General features: G+C 39.7%; 1 protein-coding gene across 3 annotated transcripts in view; it reads left to right on the top strand.

Moving 5' to 3' along the window:
• The first annotated feature begins 2041 nt into the window (after positions 1-2041).
• Positions 2042-22859, top strand: part of RGS12 (regulator of G protein signaling 12) — an 85666-nt gene continuing 64848 nt past the window's right edge. For all 3 annotated transcript variants that reach the window (XM_030238867.2, XM_030238866.2, XM_030238868.2), the window contains exons 1-2: positions 2042-2161; positions 7791-9739. In XM_030238867.2, the coding sequence (XP_030094727.2) occupies positions 7883-9739 (1857 nt within the window). In that variant the 5' untranslated portion in view covers positions 2042-2161; positions 7791-7882. The remainder of the gene's footprint in view (positions 2162-7790; positions 9740-22859) is intronic.

Here is a 22859-nt window from a genome sequence, read left to right as displayed (position 1 = left end):
ACATAATTCCTGTGTATCAACTCCATAAAGATGCAGTGGGAGACCTGCAGTTACCTCTGTGGGATACTTACAATTCCACTTTGTCACTCTTCAAGAGATTTTCTTCAGTTTCTTCCGCTGTTTACAAGGTCAGACTGAAATACATTGATCAATTTTCCATTCTATAGGCAAGAAGGTAGTGCAAGCCAGTCCTAGAGCTGTTGGGGTAACACAACAGAAGCAGGGGCAAAACATACAAAGTCTTGACAACCTCCAGGGGCAGCTGGAAATAATTGGGCTGTTAAAGGATGGCAACTCAAACCAATACCTTGGATTTGTGGAACACAATTCTCTACCTGTGACATCTTCCTGACAAAAGGATAAATAATTATAACTTCTTTGGGCAAACTTAAATCACTGGAGCATTTTTAAAAATTACTGTGCCTCACCTGAAAGAATCAACTGTGAGGTTTAAAATTAACCACTCAACTTTCTTCCTTGAGTTTTGAATTTTTAGCCTTCCTAAGGACTTAATAATTACTTTTATGAGACCCAGTACATCTGAATAAGTTTGGAAATCTGGTACACTGATCTGCCATGCTATGTTCTGTGAGGACAAGAAAAAGACATAAAGCTTATTTTATTTGATTGTTTTTTCTTTTCAGAAGCTTTTCCTGTAAAACTGGATGAGAGAGATAACAAAACTGGGATCTAGGTCAATATGAAATGTCTCTGATTGGTAGAAAGCTCCTTCAGATGGACTGACAAAGAAAAAAAACAGCAGAAAGAGAAGGTGAAGACCATAGTAGAGGAGCAGGATCCTCTCTTTTTCCAAAGAGCTTTTTCCTTTGCCCTGTCTTTTTGTTTTTCCTGAAGACTCTGGTATCCTGTAAGCATTTCAGCTTAGGATGGAATTATTAAGAAACAATTTCCTAGACTGGATAAGAATTATACAAATGACTGAAGTTAAACCATTAAGCCACAGTATTACAATTTAGATTTTATCTCACAGAGACAACAGCAACAGTGAGTTGTGGGATATATATCCCGCTCTGGAGACTGGGGGAAAAACCCAGCAAAACTGCAGAAAAAGGTAAGAATTCTCCTTCAACTTGTGCCTGGTAGGTTCAGTGTCAGGTTTCCTGTGCATGGGAAAATAAAATTAAATACCCCACATACAAAGGATTGCTACAAGTACATGTTAACAACTAAAGATGACATTCTTCTGCTAAGATCACAAATCCTTTCAGGTTCTGTAGGAAAGTCAAAGAAATTTGGTTAATTCTTCCCTTTCTCTGACTCTCATATTCCTTACGAATTTCTTAACTGATGTTAACTTTTTTCCCCTCTTCCTATTTCTCCTATCTAAAATACGGGCTACCAGTGTTGCCCTTTTGACGTGAAGAGCTGACCCGGTGTATTTTGAGCACTTGCTGCCTGTGCCCAGCTCCACCGGGCGGTGAAGCTCCACCGGGCGGTGAAGCTCCCCCTTGGCACACCCCTTTGCCCTTTCGGTGTTAATTACCCCCAGGGCCCCCGTCCCGCCTCAGGCTCCCCGGTGCAGGCAGTGCCCGCCGCTCCCTCCCGCCCGTGCCTTCACCCTCCGCTGAATCGCTTTATTCCCGGCCTTCAAAGGCGCGGCACACCTGTCTGAGGCGGCTCCCAGCGCCTCCCTGCCCCACCTGCGCTCCGAGCCGCGGGTTGTCGGTCCCTCCCCTCGCACAGTCCGGGGCCCGGGCTGAGCTCCGTGTCCCGGGCCCGCCGCGCTCGCGATGCGGGTGCGAGCCCGAGCCCGGCTCCCGCTCCCGGCCCCGTTCGAACGGCCGCCGCCAGCCCGCGCCTGCGCACTGCCAGCCCCGCCGGAGCCCAGGGCGAGGCGAGGCTGCTCGGAGAGACCAGCGAACTACGCAGCCCGTCATGCCCCGCGGGGCCGGCTCCCCACGGCTAGAGCGAGCGGGCCGCTCGCAGGGCACGCCGGGAGCTGTAGTCCTCCGGCGCGGGGTATTGTCTCTCCCCTTTCTCTGTCCGGGAACCCGACCGCCACCCCGCCGGGCGAGCGCGGTGACTGACAGCGCCGGGCAGCCAGTCGTCGCAGCGCCGTGCAGCCGAGCCCGGCGCCGTCTCCCCGGTGACCGGGGCAGCCGCTGCCTCGGCGGAGTAGCCGGAGTCCCGGGAGACAGAGGTGAGTGGGTCCGAGCGGGGCAGCGCCCGCCGCAGCCCGCTCGTCTCTCCCATCCCCCTCGCCGCCGAGCACCCGGCCCGGGACCCCGCTGGGATGCGGCGAGAGGAGCGGGGACGGCAGATGGACGGCGGGAGGGGGGACGAGGGGGGAGGGGAGCGCGGCGGCGGGGGCCGAGGGGAGGCAGGGGGCAGCCGGGAGCCCCGGCCGCCCCTGTGGCGCCCCTCGGGCTGAGGCGCTGCCCGCGACCCCCGGCGCGCAGCCCGGAGGGGGCGGCGGGTCCGCCCGCGGGGGGGCTGCGGGCGCTCCGTGCCCTCCCGTCTTTTACCGCTGGATTTTTCAAATCGTCCCTGCGGGCTCAGGTGCCGCTTCTCCCCTCCCCGCAGCTCCACCCCTCGGGAAGCGGCTGTCCCGGGAGCCGGGCAGGTAATGGGTAATCCCGCGAGGCGCTGCTCTGGCCACGGACCCGCTGCCCCCCGGGGTCGCCCCCGGTGCCCGCGGGACGGCCCCGCACCCGCCGAGGGCAGCGCCGGGAGCCTCCCGGGAGCGGGGCAGCGGCGGAGGGGCTGTGCGAGCGGGTGTGCAGGGCTACAGCGAGCCCGCCGGGCCCCCCCGCTGCCCCGCAGATCCCCCGAGCCCTCCCGGCTGTCCCCGAGCCCGTCCCGCCTGGGTGTCGCTGCTGCCGCCCCTAGTGCCGCCCCGTAGCGCGGCGTCCCGGCAGTTCTGGAACGAATTTCCAAGAAAAGCAGCGGGGAAAAATGCCTTACTGCGAACAAAACCTTTCCACCTTCTTAAATACAGCAGATAAATTAATCTGAATTGTAGTCGCATGACTGTCTGTACAAGAGCTTTAGGAAACGGTGTCCTTACTCACGAGTCTTGTCAGACAAAACAGCAACTGTCCTGTTTGTATTCCTTACACTTCGTAAACTGTCTGCAGTGGGAGAAGAGTTTTTATTAACAACTACTTTTTAGCCTGCTGTTACTAACTACAGTCAGTATTTTTTGAATGATCACACTAGGTGCGCCTAAAGGAAACATAATGGTTTGTCTTGTCAATTGTGAAATGCTGATGAGATTTTTTTTATTAAAACATTGTCCTGCCCAAGTTCTCAAACAACTGGTAGCTGTCTTCTACAGGTTGTGCTGTTACATTTCTTGTGTAACTTGTCTATAAACATGTACCACATTTGAATAGTTAGTGGAATTCAAATGTGACAGCTTCATTTGAGCTTTGTAGGGACTTGGCATCAGTTCTGCCTCAACAACTGGCACCCATGCTGAAGAGTCTTTTGCATTACTTCAAGACCTGTGTGAGGGATGAGGGAACAGTCTCTCTCCTCTGTGCACTTCCACTTTGCATACTTTATTCTCTTACAGTCCCACTATGGAAAACAAAATAAAGCCAGACAGAATAAAGCCAGACAGTGTCTCTGCACATTAACAGGGATCCTGTAGTGCTGAGTACCAGCTCATTTCCAGAGGCTTTTTGGGAGGTAGTGGTGGTCAGTCATGTACTTCTAATATTCAGGGGCTCCCTGGCTGCCCTCTGTAACTGCTCAGTTACAGTTTAACATGGGCTGCAGCAGGAGTGTGCCTCCTGTTTCTGTTCTCTTTGTTGCTATGAGATAACAAGAGCAGAAGCAGGAAACAAACCACCTTTCTCCCTTGAAAGTAAGCAAATACATGTTATTTTCTTTGGAGCAGAGGGTTTGAAAATGACATGAAAAGCTAGCGTAGATGTATAACAGCATTCCATACAGAAATACAGTGTTTGTGGGATACAGGACAGTTCAACTCTAACTGGTATTTTTGGTGCTTTATACCCCACAAAGAATTGATTCAAATGGTAGACCAGAATGTAGGCTGGGAGAAGTCTTGAGTGTTTTGTTTTGCAGTTCTGTGTCAAAGCTGATGTGTATGGACAAATTATGTTATTTCACATACTTGAACAACTCTTAATGTTTACGTATTAGTGTTTTGCCTGAAATGTTCTGTGAAATGTTTTGTAGTTATAAAGCTACAAAGCTTTATCTCACTGCAAGTGAATTGGTGTTTTTGTTTCACTGGATTTGCTACATGTTTTATATTTTATTACAGGAAAAGAATATTCAGCCATGGTTACTCTGGAATTGTGGAAGTTTGTGCCACTTCTGTGCCATATCTCTTCAGCTCCAGCTTTTAAGTCTGCAAAGAAAGTAGGGGAAAAGTTAGCAATTAGATAACTTGATAATTTAGTTTTGAACTAGTCTGTTAACAGTTTGACAATCAACTAATCTCTGCTTAGGGAAAACATTATTTTCATAATTTTTCTGTTTGCCTGTCATGCCATTATTACAGTAAAACATACTTGGATGCTGAGGGTTCTTGCAGAAGAGGTATATTTGTCCTTTGTCTTAAAGTTTCCTAGATAAATTTAATGAGATGTTATTTGTCCTAGGTGTAATTAGCACAAAAATTGCACAGTAATATTCTGGTACTGAGGGAAGGAAGAGGTGATCTAGTGAACGAATACAGTTTTTCTATGGTTGGTATTTTTTGTTTTGGGTTTTTTAGTGTATAGACACATTAATAGCAAAAACCTTTAATGTTGAATTAGTTCCTAACTTTACACCTACAAAATTTCACAAATATATTAATAGCTGAATGTCTTCATACCTCTGGAACATCATTATTAGAGGAAAGTAACACGTTAGCAGTCTGCTGTTTTGTTTTTTTAATTGTCAGGTTTTTGAATGACGTTTCATTATCAGTGGTTATCATCTGCAATAAATGCTTGATGTGTAGGAAAGAAAATGGGTAAATTGACTTGTGAACAGAGTTCAAAGGAAAACCTCTCTTAGCAAATGCAGAGTTGTGATGTAAGACAACTTTGGGGTTTGCCTCTTCCCAAGAGCAGCCTAACTACAGTTTCATTGTGTGTTTTTTATAATGGCATTCAGGATATTTTTTTATAGATTAGAGAGCTGTATAGATTAGCTGTAGAAAACCTGTTTTTCTTATCAGCCACTTCAACATTACAATATCAAATCTCAAGTTTTTTTAGTAACAACTGTTTTTTATTATATTTTTAAAAGGAGATTATTTATAATTTCATACTCTTTAATTGTTTCCTTTTCTCTTGCAAGCTAGCAGCACAATTTTAGGTGCCAGATACTACTGGGCTTTATGGTAAACAGGATAACAGCACAGATTCAGAGCGTACCCAGGGGTCACATTAGGCTACTCTCCAGACAGCTGAAAACAGAAATATTCACTATAAGACAAATTAGAACATGTATGTATTCATGCTCCTAGATAGGTTTTTATTTACTGTTGGGCATTTGTTAGTTCTATTTTTAATTTTTTTTGAGAACTATATCTTGAAATATTTAATGATTATTCTCCAAAAGTACTAGACCTAATTAGAGATAGTTGAATGCACAGTGACCTTTGATTCCCAGGTTTAGCCCCATCAGGAAAGGGTCAAACAACATTTAAGATATGAGATAGAATGCCAGCTGATGGGGCTTTCTTACAGCAGTGTAAGAGTTAAGTTTGGTTAAATGTTTGCAAAGCACTTCTTATGTTATGATTGCCATTTAAAGGTTAAGTGTGAAGTTTCATTATTTCTTAAAGCCAAGGTGGGTTTTTTTTTGTCTCAAATTATAGGAAAAGTATCATTAATGAAGCTGGGTAATTGCTATATTAAAACAATTTGCAAAAATCGTTCTACACTGAATACTCAACAACTGCGCCTTGGAGACATAAAAACCTGATGTCCCTTTGTTAAAAAAATCCCCAAAAAACTAAACCCCAAAAAGTAAGGCCAACTGGATCTCTTCTTGTATCTTGAAATCTGTTCTATTTTGGGTTTGGAAGGGTCCTGTGGGAATTACATCCTTCGGTTGAGTATCTAGCAGAATATTTGAGGAAACAGCAGTGGTTTCTTAAATTTGGTACTCAAGGAGCTTGTATGTAGATAAGTAATTAATACTGTAATTCTAAATTGTATTTTAGTTTTGGTTTGGTTTTTAATTGGTAAAACTTCTGAAGTAATTGTCTTGTTTGTTCTAACCCAGGCAGAAATACTGTGAAAGTAGTGTGCTGTGGATTTAATTACGTTCTGAGTGTGGGTTTTTTATTTTTTCTGTAGCTGAGAGCAATGTCAGTAGGATCTCCTGGTCATTTTTGTCCATGCAAGTAGTGAGTGGGACCCCCCTGATTTAGCATTTTAGATATGATAAAGAAATGTGTTGCCTCTTTCTGTATATTTATATCTTTCTGCAAATGTATTTAAAATGTTGCCTGCATTTTGCCCACATATGTAAGATATTTGTTTTCAAGTACCTTATACAGTTTAAATATATTACAATTTGACTGAGTTAAGGATAAGCCTGTGGACCAGCTCAGAGTAATTACTGTCAGATTAGTTCTCACTTGCTCAGATGGAGTTTACTGCAATTTTATATAGCTGTAGTCCCATGGGTGGTTTTTCTGTCAGTCATCCTCCAGACCTTGGAAGTGAGGGTTCATATAGTGCAAAAGGGGATAGTTTCAAAAGTTGAACAAGTTGTCATTTCTTTTATTTGTATTAGTCATTTTCATGCATTTTAACCTGCTTAGTGGGGGAAACCTCTCTAAAATAATGCAATTTGCCCAAGTATATTTAGAGCAAGACATCCAGACTTCAGTGCTGACACCAAAATGTAGTGAAATATTCTGCTTCTTGCTGTTCATACAAAGCTGTTCTATGTTAATTGCAAAGTCATGTCTAGATTAATACTGGCAGCATGTGTCTTTTTCACTCCTTTTTTTCTTCTTTTTTTTTTGAATATTTAAGCTAAACTAAAACATATGGACGTTGGAATGATGGTCTGAAATGCATTTTTACAGTGTTTGCTATCTGACAAATTGTTTTGAGTAGATTAATTGATGGGTGTAACAGTAAATCTGATCTTGGATCCCTTTGGTCTGGTTCATGACTGAATGCCCACTCGTCATTGCATATGTAAGTGAAATGTATGTAAGGAAGTTGAAGTCAGGTACTTATGTTAAGCTGCCTTTACAGTCAGTGGAGAGGTACAGACAACTCTAGGGGTAATTAATCTCTTTTACATGATACATGTGGTACCTGTTTCTGTGCATTGAGTGTAAACGGGGTGAGGTACAGCTGAGCAGATGAGCATGAGCTCTCATTTTTGTTTTGCTGGGAAAGGATGTATGAGATTAAATAAGGATTTTGTAAAATGCAGTGGTAGTATAATGGTGCAGTAAGCCAGAAGGAAATTAAATAATAAGCAATGGGGGGGAGTTGGGGAAGACATAATATGCTTAGTATAAAAAACACTGACTGTACATCAAAAGACTTGGATCCTGTTCTTTGCCATTCTGTCATGTTGTCATCTTGGACAGTGACTTTATTTGCATTTGTAACTCCTTTCTTATCACTAAAATTAACACTGTGGTACCTGCTCTTTTCAGATTGTTTAGAGTGTTTTGTTAATTCTCTGGCAATAGTTTTTGGAAGAGTTCACTAGCAATTTTTTTCTCAACAGTAAAGGCAATATGGGTGCTAAAAAACCTGAAATATGATGAGAACTAAAATGTCCTTTCTTTCTTTCTTTCTTTCTTTCTTTCTTTCTTTCTTTAGATTTTCATCGGATGGAGTGCTACTCTTGAAACATGACAAAAAACTGGATTAAATAAAAGTTTTCCCATTTTAGGAAAAAAAAAAAATCCAAAATGTACAGACCAGGAGAGACGGTCAAACGTCGGCTCAACATGCACGCTCCTCCGCGGATAAGGAGCGTGGAAGTTGCTCGAGGAAGAGCAGGTTATGGCTTTACCCTTTCTGGACAAGCTCCTTGTGTTCTTAGCTGTGTGATGAAAGGAAGCCCTGCAGATTATGTTGGACTTAAAGCAGGAGATCAGATATTTGCAGTTAATGAAATCAATGTGAAAAAAGCCTCGCATGAAGATGTAGTGAAACTTATAGGGAAATGTTCTGGAGTCCTGCACATGGTCATTGCTGAAGGGATGAGTCACATGGATTCATGTTCAAGTGATGAAGAAGTTGGTTTTTATGATGGGAAGGGGTGGCTAAAACCCAAACCTGACTCTAAAGCTCTGGGTATAAACAGAGCAGAGAAAGTTGTTGAAGAAATGCAGTCTGGTGGCATCTTCAATATGATCTTTGAGAATCCTGCTCTTTGTGCTGGTAACTCAGATAATTCTGCACCAAAACAAAGATCATTTTCAGTTTCTGCTGCTATGAAATTTGAAACTGGCAATGAAAGTGCGAGCAATCCCAACCTACTGTCAAAGGAAGAAATAGCCAAAGTTCTGAATGATGATTCAGTTTTTAGAATTGGACTGGAGAGTGCAGAAGACTTTGGCTTAGATGCAAGCATTTTGAATGTTGCCATGATTGTAGGTTACTTAGGCTCCATTGAACTTCCTTCAACAACTGCAAATTTGGAAACAGAGAGTTTGCAGGCCATTCGTGGGTGCATGAGACGTCTGCGGGCAGAGCAGAAAATCCATTCCCTGGTGATGATGAAGATAATGCATGACTGTATTCAGCTCTGCAGTGACAAATCAGGTGTTGTGGCAGAATATCCTGCAGAGAAACTGGCATTCAGTGCTGTTTGCCCAGATGATAGAAGATTCTTTGGACTAGTTACAATGCAGACAAATGATGATGCAAGCTTGGCTCAGGAAGACGAAGGGGTCCTGAGGACATCTTGCCATGTTTTTATGGTGGATCCTGAATTATTTCATCATAAAATTCACCAGGGTATAGCAAGACGTTTTGGACTGGAATGTACAGCGGATCCAGATACCAATGGCTGTCTGGAGTTTCCAACATCATCTCTCCCTGTCCTGCAGTTTATTTCTGTCCTGTATAGGGATATGGGGGAGCTGATTGAGGGAATGCGAGCGAGGGCTTTCCTTGATGGTGATGCAGATGCTCATCAGAATAATAGTACCAGCAGTAACAGTGACAGTGGAATTGGAAATTTCAACCAAGAAGAAAAGAATAATAGAGTTCTGGTGGTTGATTTAGGGACCAATCCAAGTAAACACATTCCTAGCAGCATATGGGAGAATCCAGTAGGAAGGGGACAAAATCAGCCTGCTCCCCATTGGAACGGCTTCTGTCATGAGCAGGAGGGAAACATCCCTTTAGAAGTAATTCAGAACGATAAGTCCCAAAATGTAAGCAAACACTTGAGCCCTTCTGCTCGTATTGAAGTCCCATTGATTTCCTCCCGAAATTCAGTACCCCCATCCAAGAAAAACACTGCAGGCCTGGGCAATCAGAGGTGGCTGCCTGTGCACGTTTTACAGGAGTGGCAGTATGGCAATGCCAGCGACCAGGAGTCGTACACAGACTCCACAGATGGCTGGTCCAGTGTGAACTGTGGGACCCTTCCCCCCCCAATGAGTAAGATTCCAGCTGACAGATACAGAGTTGATGGCAGCTTTGGTCAGCCACAGCTAAAATCTCACAAAAGTGAATGGTCCAAGAAGATGTTGTGCATTCAGAACAAATTTGGCCCTCCACACAGTATCAGGAAATCTAAAGAAGATAAAAAGGTAAGAATATGCTGGTGTTGGTTCTTAGCAGTATCAAAAATCCCCACACCCAAACCCATCTGCCTATAGTACTTTTACACAGAATTATTTGCATATTAAATTTGAAAGGTGTATTATATAATTTAAAAAATTTCAGATGAAGAAAATAATACATTCTACTCTCGTCTGCAGAGGTGTTTCATATTCCTCTTTAATTGAGTGCAGCTCTGGAATTGTACTTCTGCTGGAAGTGTTGTCTGTTAGGGCTTTCTCACTTTTCTTCTTGTCTCTTCATTGTTTCCAAATGTTTCAGTGGCACTGAAATGAAAAGGAGGCATGACATTTTACTGACTTCAGTTTCTTCTGACCTTCAGCTGCAAAAGAATGGAAAGAGTCTGCATCTTTAGTCTGGTTCCTTTTTATGTCAAAAACTGGCTTGCAAATGTTATTTTAGTGCCATCTATTTTTATATAGACGTAGTCTAATCATTAGTCAAAAACCTGGATTATACACTTTTAAGTGAATAAGACTGTTTTATTACAAACTTCACTCCAGCAAACCTCTCAATACAAGTAGCATTAAAAACTGACATAAAAAACTGGTAGTGGTAGGTCACAAATCTAACATTCTGCCAGCAAGCCTGTAATTCAAATTTTATTCCAAATTACCATTTCTTCTTGTTTTGTCTACTATTAGATAAAACAAGGATACTTAAAAAACAAAACAAGGTGTGGGAAGAGTATTCAGGAGGATAACATACCCTTGTGACACACACATTTTGCTGTTGAGGGAGCTAATCTCAGGGAATCTGTTGTTGATAACTGGAATTCTGGTAAGGTGGAGGCCATTGTTCTGATACTGAAAGGATCAGTAGCAGTTTTGAATCTGAAATGTTTGCTGACTCCAGGGAAAGACAGACTCTTATACTCCAAATTAGCCTTCAGGAAGCTTTGTCATTCCATGCTGATATTAGTGTTCACCTTAACAATACGCCAGTATATAACTATTATATCTACTAGTTTATTTCTTTTTATTTTCAGCACAAAAAGCATAAAAAAGACTGTATGTGAAAGTTTTGTGTATTGCTTGTAATATAGTTTCAGATGTCCATTATGCTATCCAGATCTGTTTTGAAAAAAAATGTGGTTTTTTTCCTCACCTGATTAAAAATAAACAACTGCTGATCAAGTGGATGACAGTAGAGGTTCATTAGTTGTTTCATACTGTTACAAACAAAACCTTTCTGGGGATTAGGTTGCAGAACTTCGGAGCATTTTGGGTTTGGTATGGAAAGACAAAATATTTTTTATTGCTTTTCCTGCACTGAAAAGCAAGCAACTTTTGTTTACATTCTATTGTATCCTTTTTGTGCTGAAAATAAAAAGAAATAAACTAGGATGTATAATAGTTATACACTAGTGTATTGTTAAGGGAAATGCTGCTACAGGCAGCAATGTTTTCCAGAGCCATCAAATTAAATTTCAAGTGTTCTTAAATACAAGGTGATTCACACTTTCAAAAGCCAAACAGAAACACTAAATTTGTAAACAGTGCCTACCCAAACCACTTAAGACTCAATTCTATCTGCTGCCCTGAAGTCTTTGCTGATGGACCAAGGAAAAGGCCTCTTTATGTGCAGCACCTGGTGCAGTTGCATAGTGGATGTTGGTCCCAAGTGCTGCATTGGATGCTGCTGAAATTCCTTTGGGGTTTCTGTAATAAGTTTGTGTCTGCAGTGTTGTCCATGAGAGTAATACAGGTTAGATATTTTTCAGAAACACTTATTTCATGGAAGTCAAGATTATACGAATTAAAATCTCATAGAAAATTTTACACTTTGAGATGAAAGATGCTCTACATTGGCTAAAGAATAATAATATTTCACCTACTGTATCATTCAGATCATCATAAACCAACACTAAGTATGTCAATCTTCCCTTTTAAGTCTAACTGATAATAAAATAGGCATTCTGTTCTTTGATTAATGACAAATTTGTTTGCAAGACACATTTAAAATGTTCCTACATGACTTTAGCATTTAATCTCTTCATTAAAGCTACAGACCCTCTTTTGCATTTTAATTTCATTTTTCAGTATTATTGAAGGCTGTTGAAACTGATGAGAAAAGCTCATAAAGATTATTTGGAGTAATTCACAGAGATGAAGTTGTACAGTGTTCTCATCTTAAATCTTTCATGTAAATAATCAGAGGATGTCATTATGATCATTCTTCTGTACTTCAGGTGCTGCAGAAATAGGGAAAATCTGTATTTGCAGCTTAGAGTCCTAGTTCATTTTCATAAGAGAGAAATTCAGACTTTCTTGTTATTTTGTGTGAAGGGACAAGGTGAAACTGCCCATTCCAAACCATTATTCAGGTGGGTTAGCTCCTGTGTTCTAGAAAATTATATGTTCTCAGCTTCCTGTGACTTTTTTAAGTGGTAAGGACTTATTTTACACAGCTTGCTCAGACTCATCCCAGTCCCAGAATAAAGTGTATGAAGTGTCCACATAGGATTACATTCATATTTTTATTACCTGGTGGCTGAGTCTGTCTTCATTTGGCAGAAGAGCAATTAAATTGCTTTTGTCTTTTACATCAATACTGAAGGTAAAACACCCTTTGAGTGGGAATGTAGAAGGCACTCGAGGGAGAAAAGGTTACCAAGGCAGAGATTCTTGTGATGGACTCTGTGCTTCCATATGAAACACTGTCTTGGAATTTTCATCACACATGAGTTCCTGGATGCAATTCTGCTCTAGCAGAGCTGCTGTGCAGATAAACAGTGATGATCACAGCGTGTAATTCTGAGAAATATGCTGTACTGTACAATGCTAGTGGGGGGTAAGATGGGCATAAACTGCTTCCAGATTTTATGGCTGCACTTACAAAACATTTGTGAATTGTACAGCACGCAAAAGCAGATGTGAGAAAGTGTAAGTGAACATATCTATTTAAAATTGCACTTTCAGGACTGAGCCTGGGAAGTGCTTCTTGTGAGTAGGAATAGATATGGCATTTCAGACCTCAGGTTACAAGCAAGGAAACACATTCTTAGAGCTTTATATTCTCTTTAGTGATGATATTTTCAGAACACAGACCAGAATTGTGATTAATTTTGTGATAATTGGCAAACCCACTTTTCTGTATGCTGCTATAAGGCATTCTAAAATTCAATAAAAGTATGAATCATAGAAAATAATTTTGGTGTTAGTGGATACCATGAGGTTTCTTGTTTTCTTTAAAATGTAATTATGAATTATCCCCAAATTACTGAACACATGCTTTCACAATTGGTGTATATTTCATTCTTTTCTAAAACCTTTTAAAAAGGCAAGAGGAGAACTAAATTAGGGAGATTTTGATTCTAGTCCACCTCTTTTGACTGAGACTTACAAGAAGCTATCTCTGGCCCTGTGCACCTCTCATATTGTTCCCTGTACTGAACTTCACATTTCTGGTGTTTCTTGAAAGTGTCATGTGAACAGATTTCTATTGAAGAAATGAGACAAGGAGAATTTCTATTGAAGAAATCAATCAATAATCAATTAGAAACAATATTCTAATGAGAATTTTTTGGTGGCATCCATGTCTTCTGTAGGTCTTAGATGAAAACAAGCAGGGAGAGCCCTGATGATGTTGCTGAAGTTTACTGAAAAGGCAAATCATGGAAGGGAAGGTACCTTTCAGTCTGAGAACAGCTGAGGAAGATTTCTGGTGACAAAAAGCTTCTAAATTGCTCTAAGATGCTGGGTAGGGGTTGCATATGCTCTGGTGAGGTCTGTGAGACCAACATGAGCAGCCTGGTTGTAGTTTCAGTGGGAATGGAATAATTCCTGCTTATTTGTTTGCAGTTCCAGCTGCACTGTCCTGCCTTTGCTGTTGCATTGCTCTTTGCACCTTCATTAGTGTCCCACTAAGTTCCAGTCACTTGCTCCTGTGCATGGATTTTGGGTGACACAAATGAAAAGCACCATAAGCAATCTGAAAACATCAGGGGATGTTAGAATTGGCAGGGGACTTGAGAAATTGCTGAGCAGGGAAGCATTCCTTTCCCTCTAGACTAAATTAATATAAATACGTTTGATTTTGTTCACTCTCTGTTTTCAGGCTAGTGCCTGGCCAAAAATATGTCTACCCATTACTGTTTTAAATTAAGTTTTACTGGGAAAATACTCCCTTTTCCCCTGGAAAGCTTCATAACAGTCAGTTTAGTCTTTGAGTTCTCTCTCCATAAGGACAGAATCCTAGGCATTGACCTCTCACCATTCTCTTTTTAAAAAAAGAAAGTCTGTTTAATAGGGTGGCAGTGAGTACAACATTGAGGATCAAAAGAGGTTTGACAACCTGAGCCTGATAACTAGCATTTGGCTCCTAGGTTTATTCCAAGTCAATAGGACAAATCTATTGAAATGTAATTTAAAAAGTTTTTTAAATTTTGGGTATTGGCTTTTAGAAATTCTTTACTGTTCCACACTTGTTATACTTCTGTCTCGATCGCATTATTGTTTGTGCTGATGAAAAGTGTGAATTTGTAGTTGGATCCTATTTGAAGCTCTTAGAAGAAGACAAAATAGAAAATCTTATTTCATGTGACTCACTGGACAATAGTATTGCAAATGTGTATTTTTTTTTTAACAATAAAATATATCAATGCTTGGTTACCTCCATAATTTCAGCTCCTGAAAATATTGTAAAAATGTAGAGGAGAGAAAATAGGCATGCTGTACTATGGGGTTCACTAAGGCATCTTTCCCTGCTAATCTAGTTCCTGGGCAACTATTTTTATTCCTCTGTTTTGTTCAGAAGTTTAACTGTAATTACTTTAGAGTTGTCTTTGTTTCCAAAGCAAGTGTTACTGAAAAAGATATGCTGTCCAAGTTAAAAATGATTTTTTTTTTTTTTTGGTGATGAAAATCTGTAATTTTGCTTCAGATCCAAGAATTGCAGTTTTTTTTGTTGGTAACTGGATGGTGAACTAACTGCAAAGCAGATATTTTAGATGCAGAGACAATGTTGGCAAAGCTTTGTGGTTCCCATATTTGTTTTTTTGTTGTATAATTACATGCTTTTTTTCTCTTTCCTTTAGAATTCTGTTTGCTCACTAGCTTAAACTGTTCCACCACAGCTGTTTTTAAAGCAGAATTAATGGCAGCTGGATTGCTATTCTTATGCAGTACAATTTAATGTTAACTTTTGGATTTATAGGCTTTGATCTGATTTGAGATCTATCTACATGCTTTAAAGAGAACTCAAGAAAAACCCCAAACACCAAGCTAGATCTGAGAATGTACTAATGTGAATTAATCTGAGAATTCACAGAAATGAATTTCTATAGGAAATAGGTCCTCTGATTTTTGCTTAGAGAAAATAAAAAGCAGTTAAATATTTAGGCATTCCATGCAGCCTTTTCATATGATTTGTAATCTTCTAAAATTATTTTTAAAATGGTCCTAGGATCTTCAAAGTGTATAAAAAGCCCAAATAATGCTGGCTGTGTTTCTTTGAAAAAGAAATTGGATAAAATCTGGACAGTAAATGTCTGTAGAGTGATGCTGACTTTTGTGAATGTCCTCATTTCAAGTTTGTGTACTAGAAAGAAAATGACATAGAAAAAAAATTTGTCACAGAATTAATTGAAATAATGAAAAATGGCTTAATATTTATGTTTTAAACATAAAAGTTTTGAGATGGGCGATTATAAAGTTATTGTCTGTACTAAGAAAGATCTGAATTCCTTGCAGTTGAGAAGATTTAGAGGGGACAAGGAGTTGTAAAATACCAGTTTTTCACTAGACAAGAAATAGGGCCATATAGAATAAAGATCTTTAATTAATAAAAAGAAATTTGGAATTGCTAAAACTTATGTGAACTTGTACTTTTGGCATTCCTGATATCACTTGAGTTACATATTTTGCAGTTTAATTTGTGTGGAAAGAAAACACCACATAACTGTATTTTCTGTATAGTTTCATTTCATACCTACTAATATTTATCCTGAGAAATACTATTAGTCTTTTGCTCTACTTTCTCTTAGTGATATTATTTTTGTTTTAAACCTTAATCACCAATCCCTTATTTTCCAATCAGAAGTCAGCTTAGTCTTATCCTTTCCAAAAGTTTTTTCATAATTGTAATATAATTGGTTGCTGTAATTTTATTTTTGAGATGGGTTACCAGAGTTATAAGCAGTTCTAAAAATGTGTGGACAGACAGTCCACATAAGGCTTATTTCTTGTTTGCTTGGTTTTAATTTTTTTTTTCTTTTATGATGATTCCTGGTCAGAGTTTTGATTGTTACTGATTATTTGGCTACACTGAACTAATCTTCCCATCTAATGCCTACCTAATGTTCAAGATGCTTTGAAACTAGCTGTTATGTCCTTTTTTGTATTATTCTTCACATTTTCCCCTAGTATAGTAAGGTCTTTCTGTGCCTCTGCAATTTCCAACTACCAGACTTCCAACTTACATAAAATACTTTTATCTAGTTTTACTGAGAAAATGATCTTACTTTTTCATATGCATAAATAACATCAACGTTTGTGGGTATTTTTCTTTTTTTTGTTTGTTTGTTTCTTGAAAAGGGATTAGGATGGTACTGAAGTGTAGATGGGTCAGTGTTTTATGCCTAATATCCTTAGTACAGGAGACAAGCATTAAATTTCATTTATTTGGATGTTCATGTTGGGACAGTCTCTTTTCTTTGTCTTCCCAGAATCCATATAGATCTTATATGAAATTTTGCAGCATTCTTCATTGTATCATGGGGCAAACTGGCATTTAAAATGCCACTGTAATGGTTAGAAGGGAGTGAAATTTGTCATTATCATCTGATCAGTAAAGAAGTATTCTTAAAAGTCATCAAATCTGTTGATCAGCACTGGTGAATGTAGCATTTGAATTCTTTGTCGTCCTGGTGTATCCCAAGCAAAAAAAAAAAAAAAACTGAAACAAAACAAAATAAAAAGCAAACAAAAAACCACAAACCCCCCCCAAAACCTGGGAATTGCAGTGTAATTAAAGCCTGCAGAAAAGCTGACACTAAAGTTTGAATGATGACGGACCTTTTTAAGGCAACCCTCTGTCATCTAACTGGATTTTGTGAGGTGCTGTCCCTCCGTGATGGTGACACAAATGCAGGGCAGCCTGAAAGGTGTCCCTCTATTCTGGCTTTGTCCACAGCACCCGGACACCTTTCTGTGAGCACAGACACACCTGGGCCCTCTCTGTGAGCACAGACACACCTGGAGCCCTTTGTGTCAGGACAGACACACCTGGAGCCCTGTGCACTGTCGGGTGTGTACTCAGCACTTGCTGCTTCCTGGGACAGCCCAAGTGAGGGGACCACAGCCAGCTCTGTTCCCAGCTCCTCCCTAGATTCCTTTATCTCTTTCAGAACACAAGAAATCCTTACACAAAATATCCCATCTTTCAGTCTCTCCTGTTCTCAGACCCTCTTTTTACAGGAACTGTGAGTTTCCTTGTCAGTTTTGGTGGGGGGCACATGGTGTTGGCAGGTGGGATGAGGGGCAAAGGAGGGTCAGGACCTGCTCTGCTCCAGAGGGACACTAGTCAGGGGACTGGATGCTGAGGGTGGGAATGGACAAGAGAGTAGCACAAAGCCACACAGTCCAGATCAGGATTTGAGACTAATATAGATGGCAGAATAATATTTGCATCAGCTGCTTTTTTTTCTGTGATCCTTTCACTATTTTTTGCTATTTTGTGTGCATCCCCATTTCCCAGCCCTTTTCAGAAAGGTCTAAATCAGGAACTTTCTTTCTGAAGTCTTAAACATGCATTCTTTTTAAAGATGAACTGCCAGTTCAGACTGACCCTTCTGCTGAGGGGCTCAACAACCAGGATTAAATTTGTTAAATTTTGAATATCCATAGAAGTTTCAAATTATATGGTCAGTGTATCTGGGCTCCAAACTGTTATGCACTTCACCCCACCCAGTCACAGAATCAAACCTAAAAACAGTGGGAGTTTTTAAAAGCTTCAAAAGCTGGAAATAGGACACATTAAAATTTGGGGATTTTATAGTTAGTATGATTAAATTCTGTGACATATAGAACACACCAAATTCTGTTGAGCTCCTTAAATTGAGGCAAGCAGTTCTTTGTGACCGTTCTAGCATGTGCATGGTCCTTTGGTATTCTCTTAAATGGCCAGGACATAGGACAGTGTACTTGTTCCACCTGAACAGAGGGAAAAACATTTTCTATGAAAATAAGTGCACACTGGTAATGGTGTTTATGTCTTAGAGCTCCTAGAACTTTGTTCATCATATTTAATTATTTTCTTATGTTTTTTTAATCAAACATTTAAACTTTTATAACTATTTTGCTCAAATCTTGTGAGATTAACGTTTGTTGTGAAATAGTTTTGAAAGCATATTTCTATAAATGTAGGTGATCAGGCTTGTCAGTGCTTTTTACACATTTTTGATTAGCTTCCCTTCTTATATTTTACCTTTCCTTCTTGCTGCTCTTCCATTGAGCAGGCAGAACCTCTGTCCCATCAGATTTAGTCCCTTTTAGTTTCCTAAACTTAAATTTAGTTTCCTCTCAAAATCACAAACTATAATGTGTTTTCCATGAAAAGCTGTAAATTTGCTGGAAGCTGGCCTAAAGCCTCACAGTTTTTCTTTCTCCTTTTCTCCCCTTTCTGGATTCCTGCTGCCAGCTCACACTGTATTTTTTTGTTGTCAGGGATGCCAGAACTCGTAACAAAAATTCCCCCCTTCCCAAGTCTCTTGTACTCCAATAGCTGCCTGTCTCCTTCCTTGCTAACCCCCTTCTGCACCTTCAGCTTTAGAACTGGTACCAGAAGAGAGGAAATCTATTAGTGATATCTAGGCAATAACTGCAGAGAGGCACAAAGACTGTTTAGCACAAAATGGAAATTTCAGCTTGTTGCACATGATCATTTGTTGCAAAATTATAATACTGGATAAGTGCATTTGCTGGAATATGAAGGAGCACAGTACAGCTCATGCTATAGCTGGGAATTCCTTTAAGCTAATTGAAGATGTTTTCTGAAGGGGTTTGGTTTCTTTGTGTTCTGAATAATTGATCAAGTTTCATCAACTTTCTTCTGTACACTCAGGCTCCAGGTTACAGCCACATATTGGCTGTCACAGTTTCACATTGCATTTCTTTGGTAGTTCCAGCTTAAAAGTGTTCCTGTGGTGCTCAGGCCAGGGTTGGCAGTGAATATCATGAATTGTGCTGGCATGACTGTCTGTGAATCTGCCTTAGGAACAGGATTATTTCATTTTGTAAACTCTGTTTTACTGTTAGTGGAGACGAGGGCACAGCCTGCTGCAATTTGTGAGCTTGCAGGAGTGGTCAGAGGTACATGCAAAACCCTTAAGCTGCCACAGCTGCCAAAAAGCTTAAATGGAACTGCTGCCAAACTTGTTTATCAGTTAATAATACTTTTAAGACCCCATCATTTTTCATTCTATCTTTAAATAATTAGAGTTGTGCAAATCATCTTATATTGGAACCTTTCTGTTCTTTCTGTCCTGTTTGCAGTCCCACATGAGTCACATCCTTCTTCTCTCCCTCTGCCTTGCTAATAATGAAGTACAATGTTTTCTGCTTTCTCATTTGTACTTTTCTTGTACACCATTCTTGTTCTCAGACAGAAACCATTCTCACTTGGACACTTCACAAAATGCTGCTGTATCAGTCCTTGTCCTATGCTCTCCTTGTCATATTTGCACTTGCCATTTTCTGTTAGCCTTAAAAAAAAGGGGTAATCTAGTAATTTATTAAAAAAAGATAAAGAACACAGACCCCATTAATTGTCCTTTTTCTCTTATGATTATACATTTTGCTGGTATTTCAATCCATTCTAATTTTTACTTTTTCATAAGAGTAGAAAAAGGAATGTATTTCTTTAGAGCATCAGTACTTTAATTTCTTTAATCCTTCGTTGTTTTTCCTCTCCATCTGCCAAACCATAACAGGATAAAGGCTTTTAGAGATATGTTCTTTTATACTTTCACCATGATAGAAAGTAGTAGCAGGGTGGCAAGAATCTGCATTGCAAATAGGAGAGGATGTATTGCTGTAGCACATGCTTTTCACTGATCAATTTGTTTTCACAAATTTCTGTGCTTTTTGGTTGGCTCCTGGATTCCTAAAAGTTCAGGTGAAGGCACTTAGTAAAATGTCAGGTGGACTTTAGTTTCTAATTCTGTTTGCTCATAGAATTTCTTCGATTTTCTTGAGTATTTAGATATTTTCAGAGTTTCACAGATTTAGCAACACTGTTTTTGGAAGAGAATATTTAAGGTAGCATAATAAACAGTTCTAGGGCTTATAGGCAATCTGTATTTTAAAAAAACCCAAACAACCCTACAGCCTAATGCTCATGCAGCAAATGTCAGTGTTTTAGCTTGGCAACTAACAGAGAATGTAGCAGCATATTTTTCATAGAGTGGTTTGGGTTGGAAGGGACCTTAAGATCCATCTCTTTCCAAGCCCCCTGCCACGGGCAGGGACACCTTTCACTGGACCAGGTTGCTCCAAGCTGGCCATGTTTTTGGCCATACATGTATTGTTCTGAAATGTTGGTGAATAATTTAGTGGTTTTTAATATCTGTTTAATAGTGTAATAAAGAAGTACCATGATTTCTTTATGTCTAACAGACTGCAGAAATGATATTAAAATCAGTCACTGCACTAACAGTCTCTCTGTGCTGAAATGCTGTGGATTTCTTTAGCCATGCTGATTAGTACATTCTAGTTTCAATGGCTGTTTTCTGTTCAAGTCATGGATGCTTTTATTTCCAGCTCTTCACAGCCCCATGGAAATCATTTGCCAAAATGGTGCTGTTCGCTTAAGATACGTGATTCTTTCCTTCTTTGTGTGCATGTGTGTATGCACAGCCATTTTTTAAATTGATCTGGAGAAGGAGGTGTGCCTTTCTGGTCTGAATGCCTGGAACAGAGTCAAGAAAAGATGAAAAGGGAGACTTCCTAGGAAATTAAATATTTGTGAATTGCACTCTTTTTGGGTTTTTTTAGTAATGCCCTCCTTAATTTCCTAGATGATTAATTTGATTTTTCAGAGCAAGGAAGAGTTTTTTGTCAGTTGAAAATATTTTCTTAATTGCAATTGTTATCCAGATGGGTTGGGGAAATTGTTAGTTCAGTGCATTTTTTCTATTTTGTAATCATTGCTTAAGCATTGTTTTATTCCCAGGGTTTTTTCTTCCTTAACCTGTTCTTATCTTTACTGTTCCACCCAGGGCTCAGTAGTCAGTTTTGCATAACAATATAAAAAACCATTAATAAAAATAATGATTGGATACTAATTTACTCTCTCTTTTCTAATACTACACAGTTTACAAGTTCTTTTTGTCTGCTCTCCCTCTCTCTCTTTGTTATGCTTCTAACCACAAATAGGTAAGCAGCATTTATTTCTAAAATGGGGCATCTGGCGATAATTAATCGTATCTAGAATCTGCTTCTCAGTGGAATCTAATTAGATTTGTCTTTAGGCACTTGGTTCCTCTTCCTTCAATTTGTAATGTTACCGTTTCAATAATTTTTTGTGTGCATGTTCTTAATCTCCCAGCATCATATATGGCAGTCTTTACAATTTAAATAAATACTGGACAATTTATATTCTTTTTTGGGGATGAAATAGAATGAAAAGTGAAAATGTATTTGTTGTTCTGAATAGATATGTCTGCTACTGATAGTTTTTTCATTTTTTTCCTTTCACCTTTTTATGTTCAATAAAAGCTGAAGTTCTCTCAGGGCATCCATCTACTTTTAAGAAACACATCAAAGACCAGTAAGGATCCACACTGTGTAACTGTTTCATTAGTTTCAAAGTACCAATTAATGATGCCATAAAAGTACCAATAATGCTGCATTGTTGGTAGTCTGATATTAATTCTCGGATTAAAAATGAAAAAAAAAATTAAAAATCACAGAACTAGTGTGGTCATACTTGACTAGTGGTGAAATTGAGTAGATGTACATGTATATTCATGTTGTTCTAACAGAAAAATTCTTACGGGGGAGCCTTGCTGATTTTTTGATCAGCTGTGCACCAAGAGTAATGGATACAGCTGAATTTAGTCAGGGGTTGAGGTGAAGTTCACTGTGTGGCACAGATTAGGTGTAAGCTTTCCATCCACACAGGAAAGGCTGGTGTGGCTGTAAGGGATGAGGCAGGTCTGAACCACCTCAGCAATACCTGCCTGGATGAGCAGATGATTTTAAAAGTTGCTCAAAAAGATGCTCAAAAAGACAGGAACTGTCCTCATTCCACTGGCTGTTGCTTGTCAACATTTGCAGAGAGCAATTTTCTTCTCTTCACATTTATTTGATCATTTAGCAAAAGCCACCTTAGCTTGTTTATACTGCACTTGTTAATGCTCTCTTCAAACCTTGGAAGTTAATACCCAGCTACTAGATTTCCACGTTGCTGTGGCAGAACTTGCCCAATTTACTTCTCAGCCAATAAAAAAAAAAAAACAACAAAACAAACCCTCAGTAAATAGAAAATTGGGAGGGAAAGAGATCTCATAGAAAAAGGGATCACTTTTAATAGTGAATGAAGTTGAACTCTCAAGCCTGTTGAGGGGATGAACCCGGCTGCATACTTTACATCCGGATTCCTGTTTTGTCTTGACAATTCTTTGAGCTTGTGAACAGAATGTGTTGAGAGCACTGGTGATGGCCAGAGCCCAGTTGCTGTAGAACAGTGTTGTCTCCATGGGAGTCAGCAAACAGGCAGACATCTCTGAGGCTGTACAGTGCTCTGGCTGGTTTTCTCTGCTTTGTATGAGTGGTTGGTGGCATGAGGCTGTGAGGATGTGAAATTTGTGCTTGTTCTTTGGATTAAGATGATGTGTATAGACTTTCCAATGAGTGATCAAAGGGAGACCAAAATATTTCACAACTTGGAGCACAGAAACTTGCCCAAAGGAAGAAATGAACCCAAATAGAAAAATTAATAAATATTACAAATCTGCCAAATGCAGAGCAATTATAAAAGTACTAATAAATATATTTTTAAGCTGACTATAATGAAGAAAGATGCTGACATGAAACAGAGGGGAATTTGCTCTAATTTGAAGTATTTTATTTTCTAAAGCAAAAAAGC

The sequence above is a fragment of the Serinus canaria genome, chromosome 4, assembly GCF_022539315.1.
Source record: "Serinus canaria isolate serCan28SL12 chromosome 4, serCan2020, whole genome shotgun sequence".
Classification (NCBI taxonomy): Eukaryota; Metazoa; Chordata; class Aves; order Passeriformes; family Fringillidae; genus Serinus; species Serinus canaria.
This window is presented reverse-complemented; position numbering and strand designations above follow the sequence as displayed.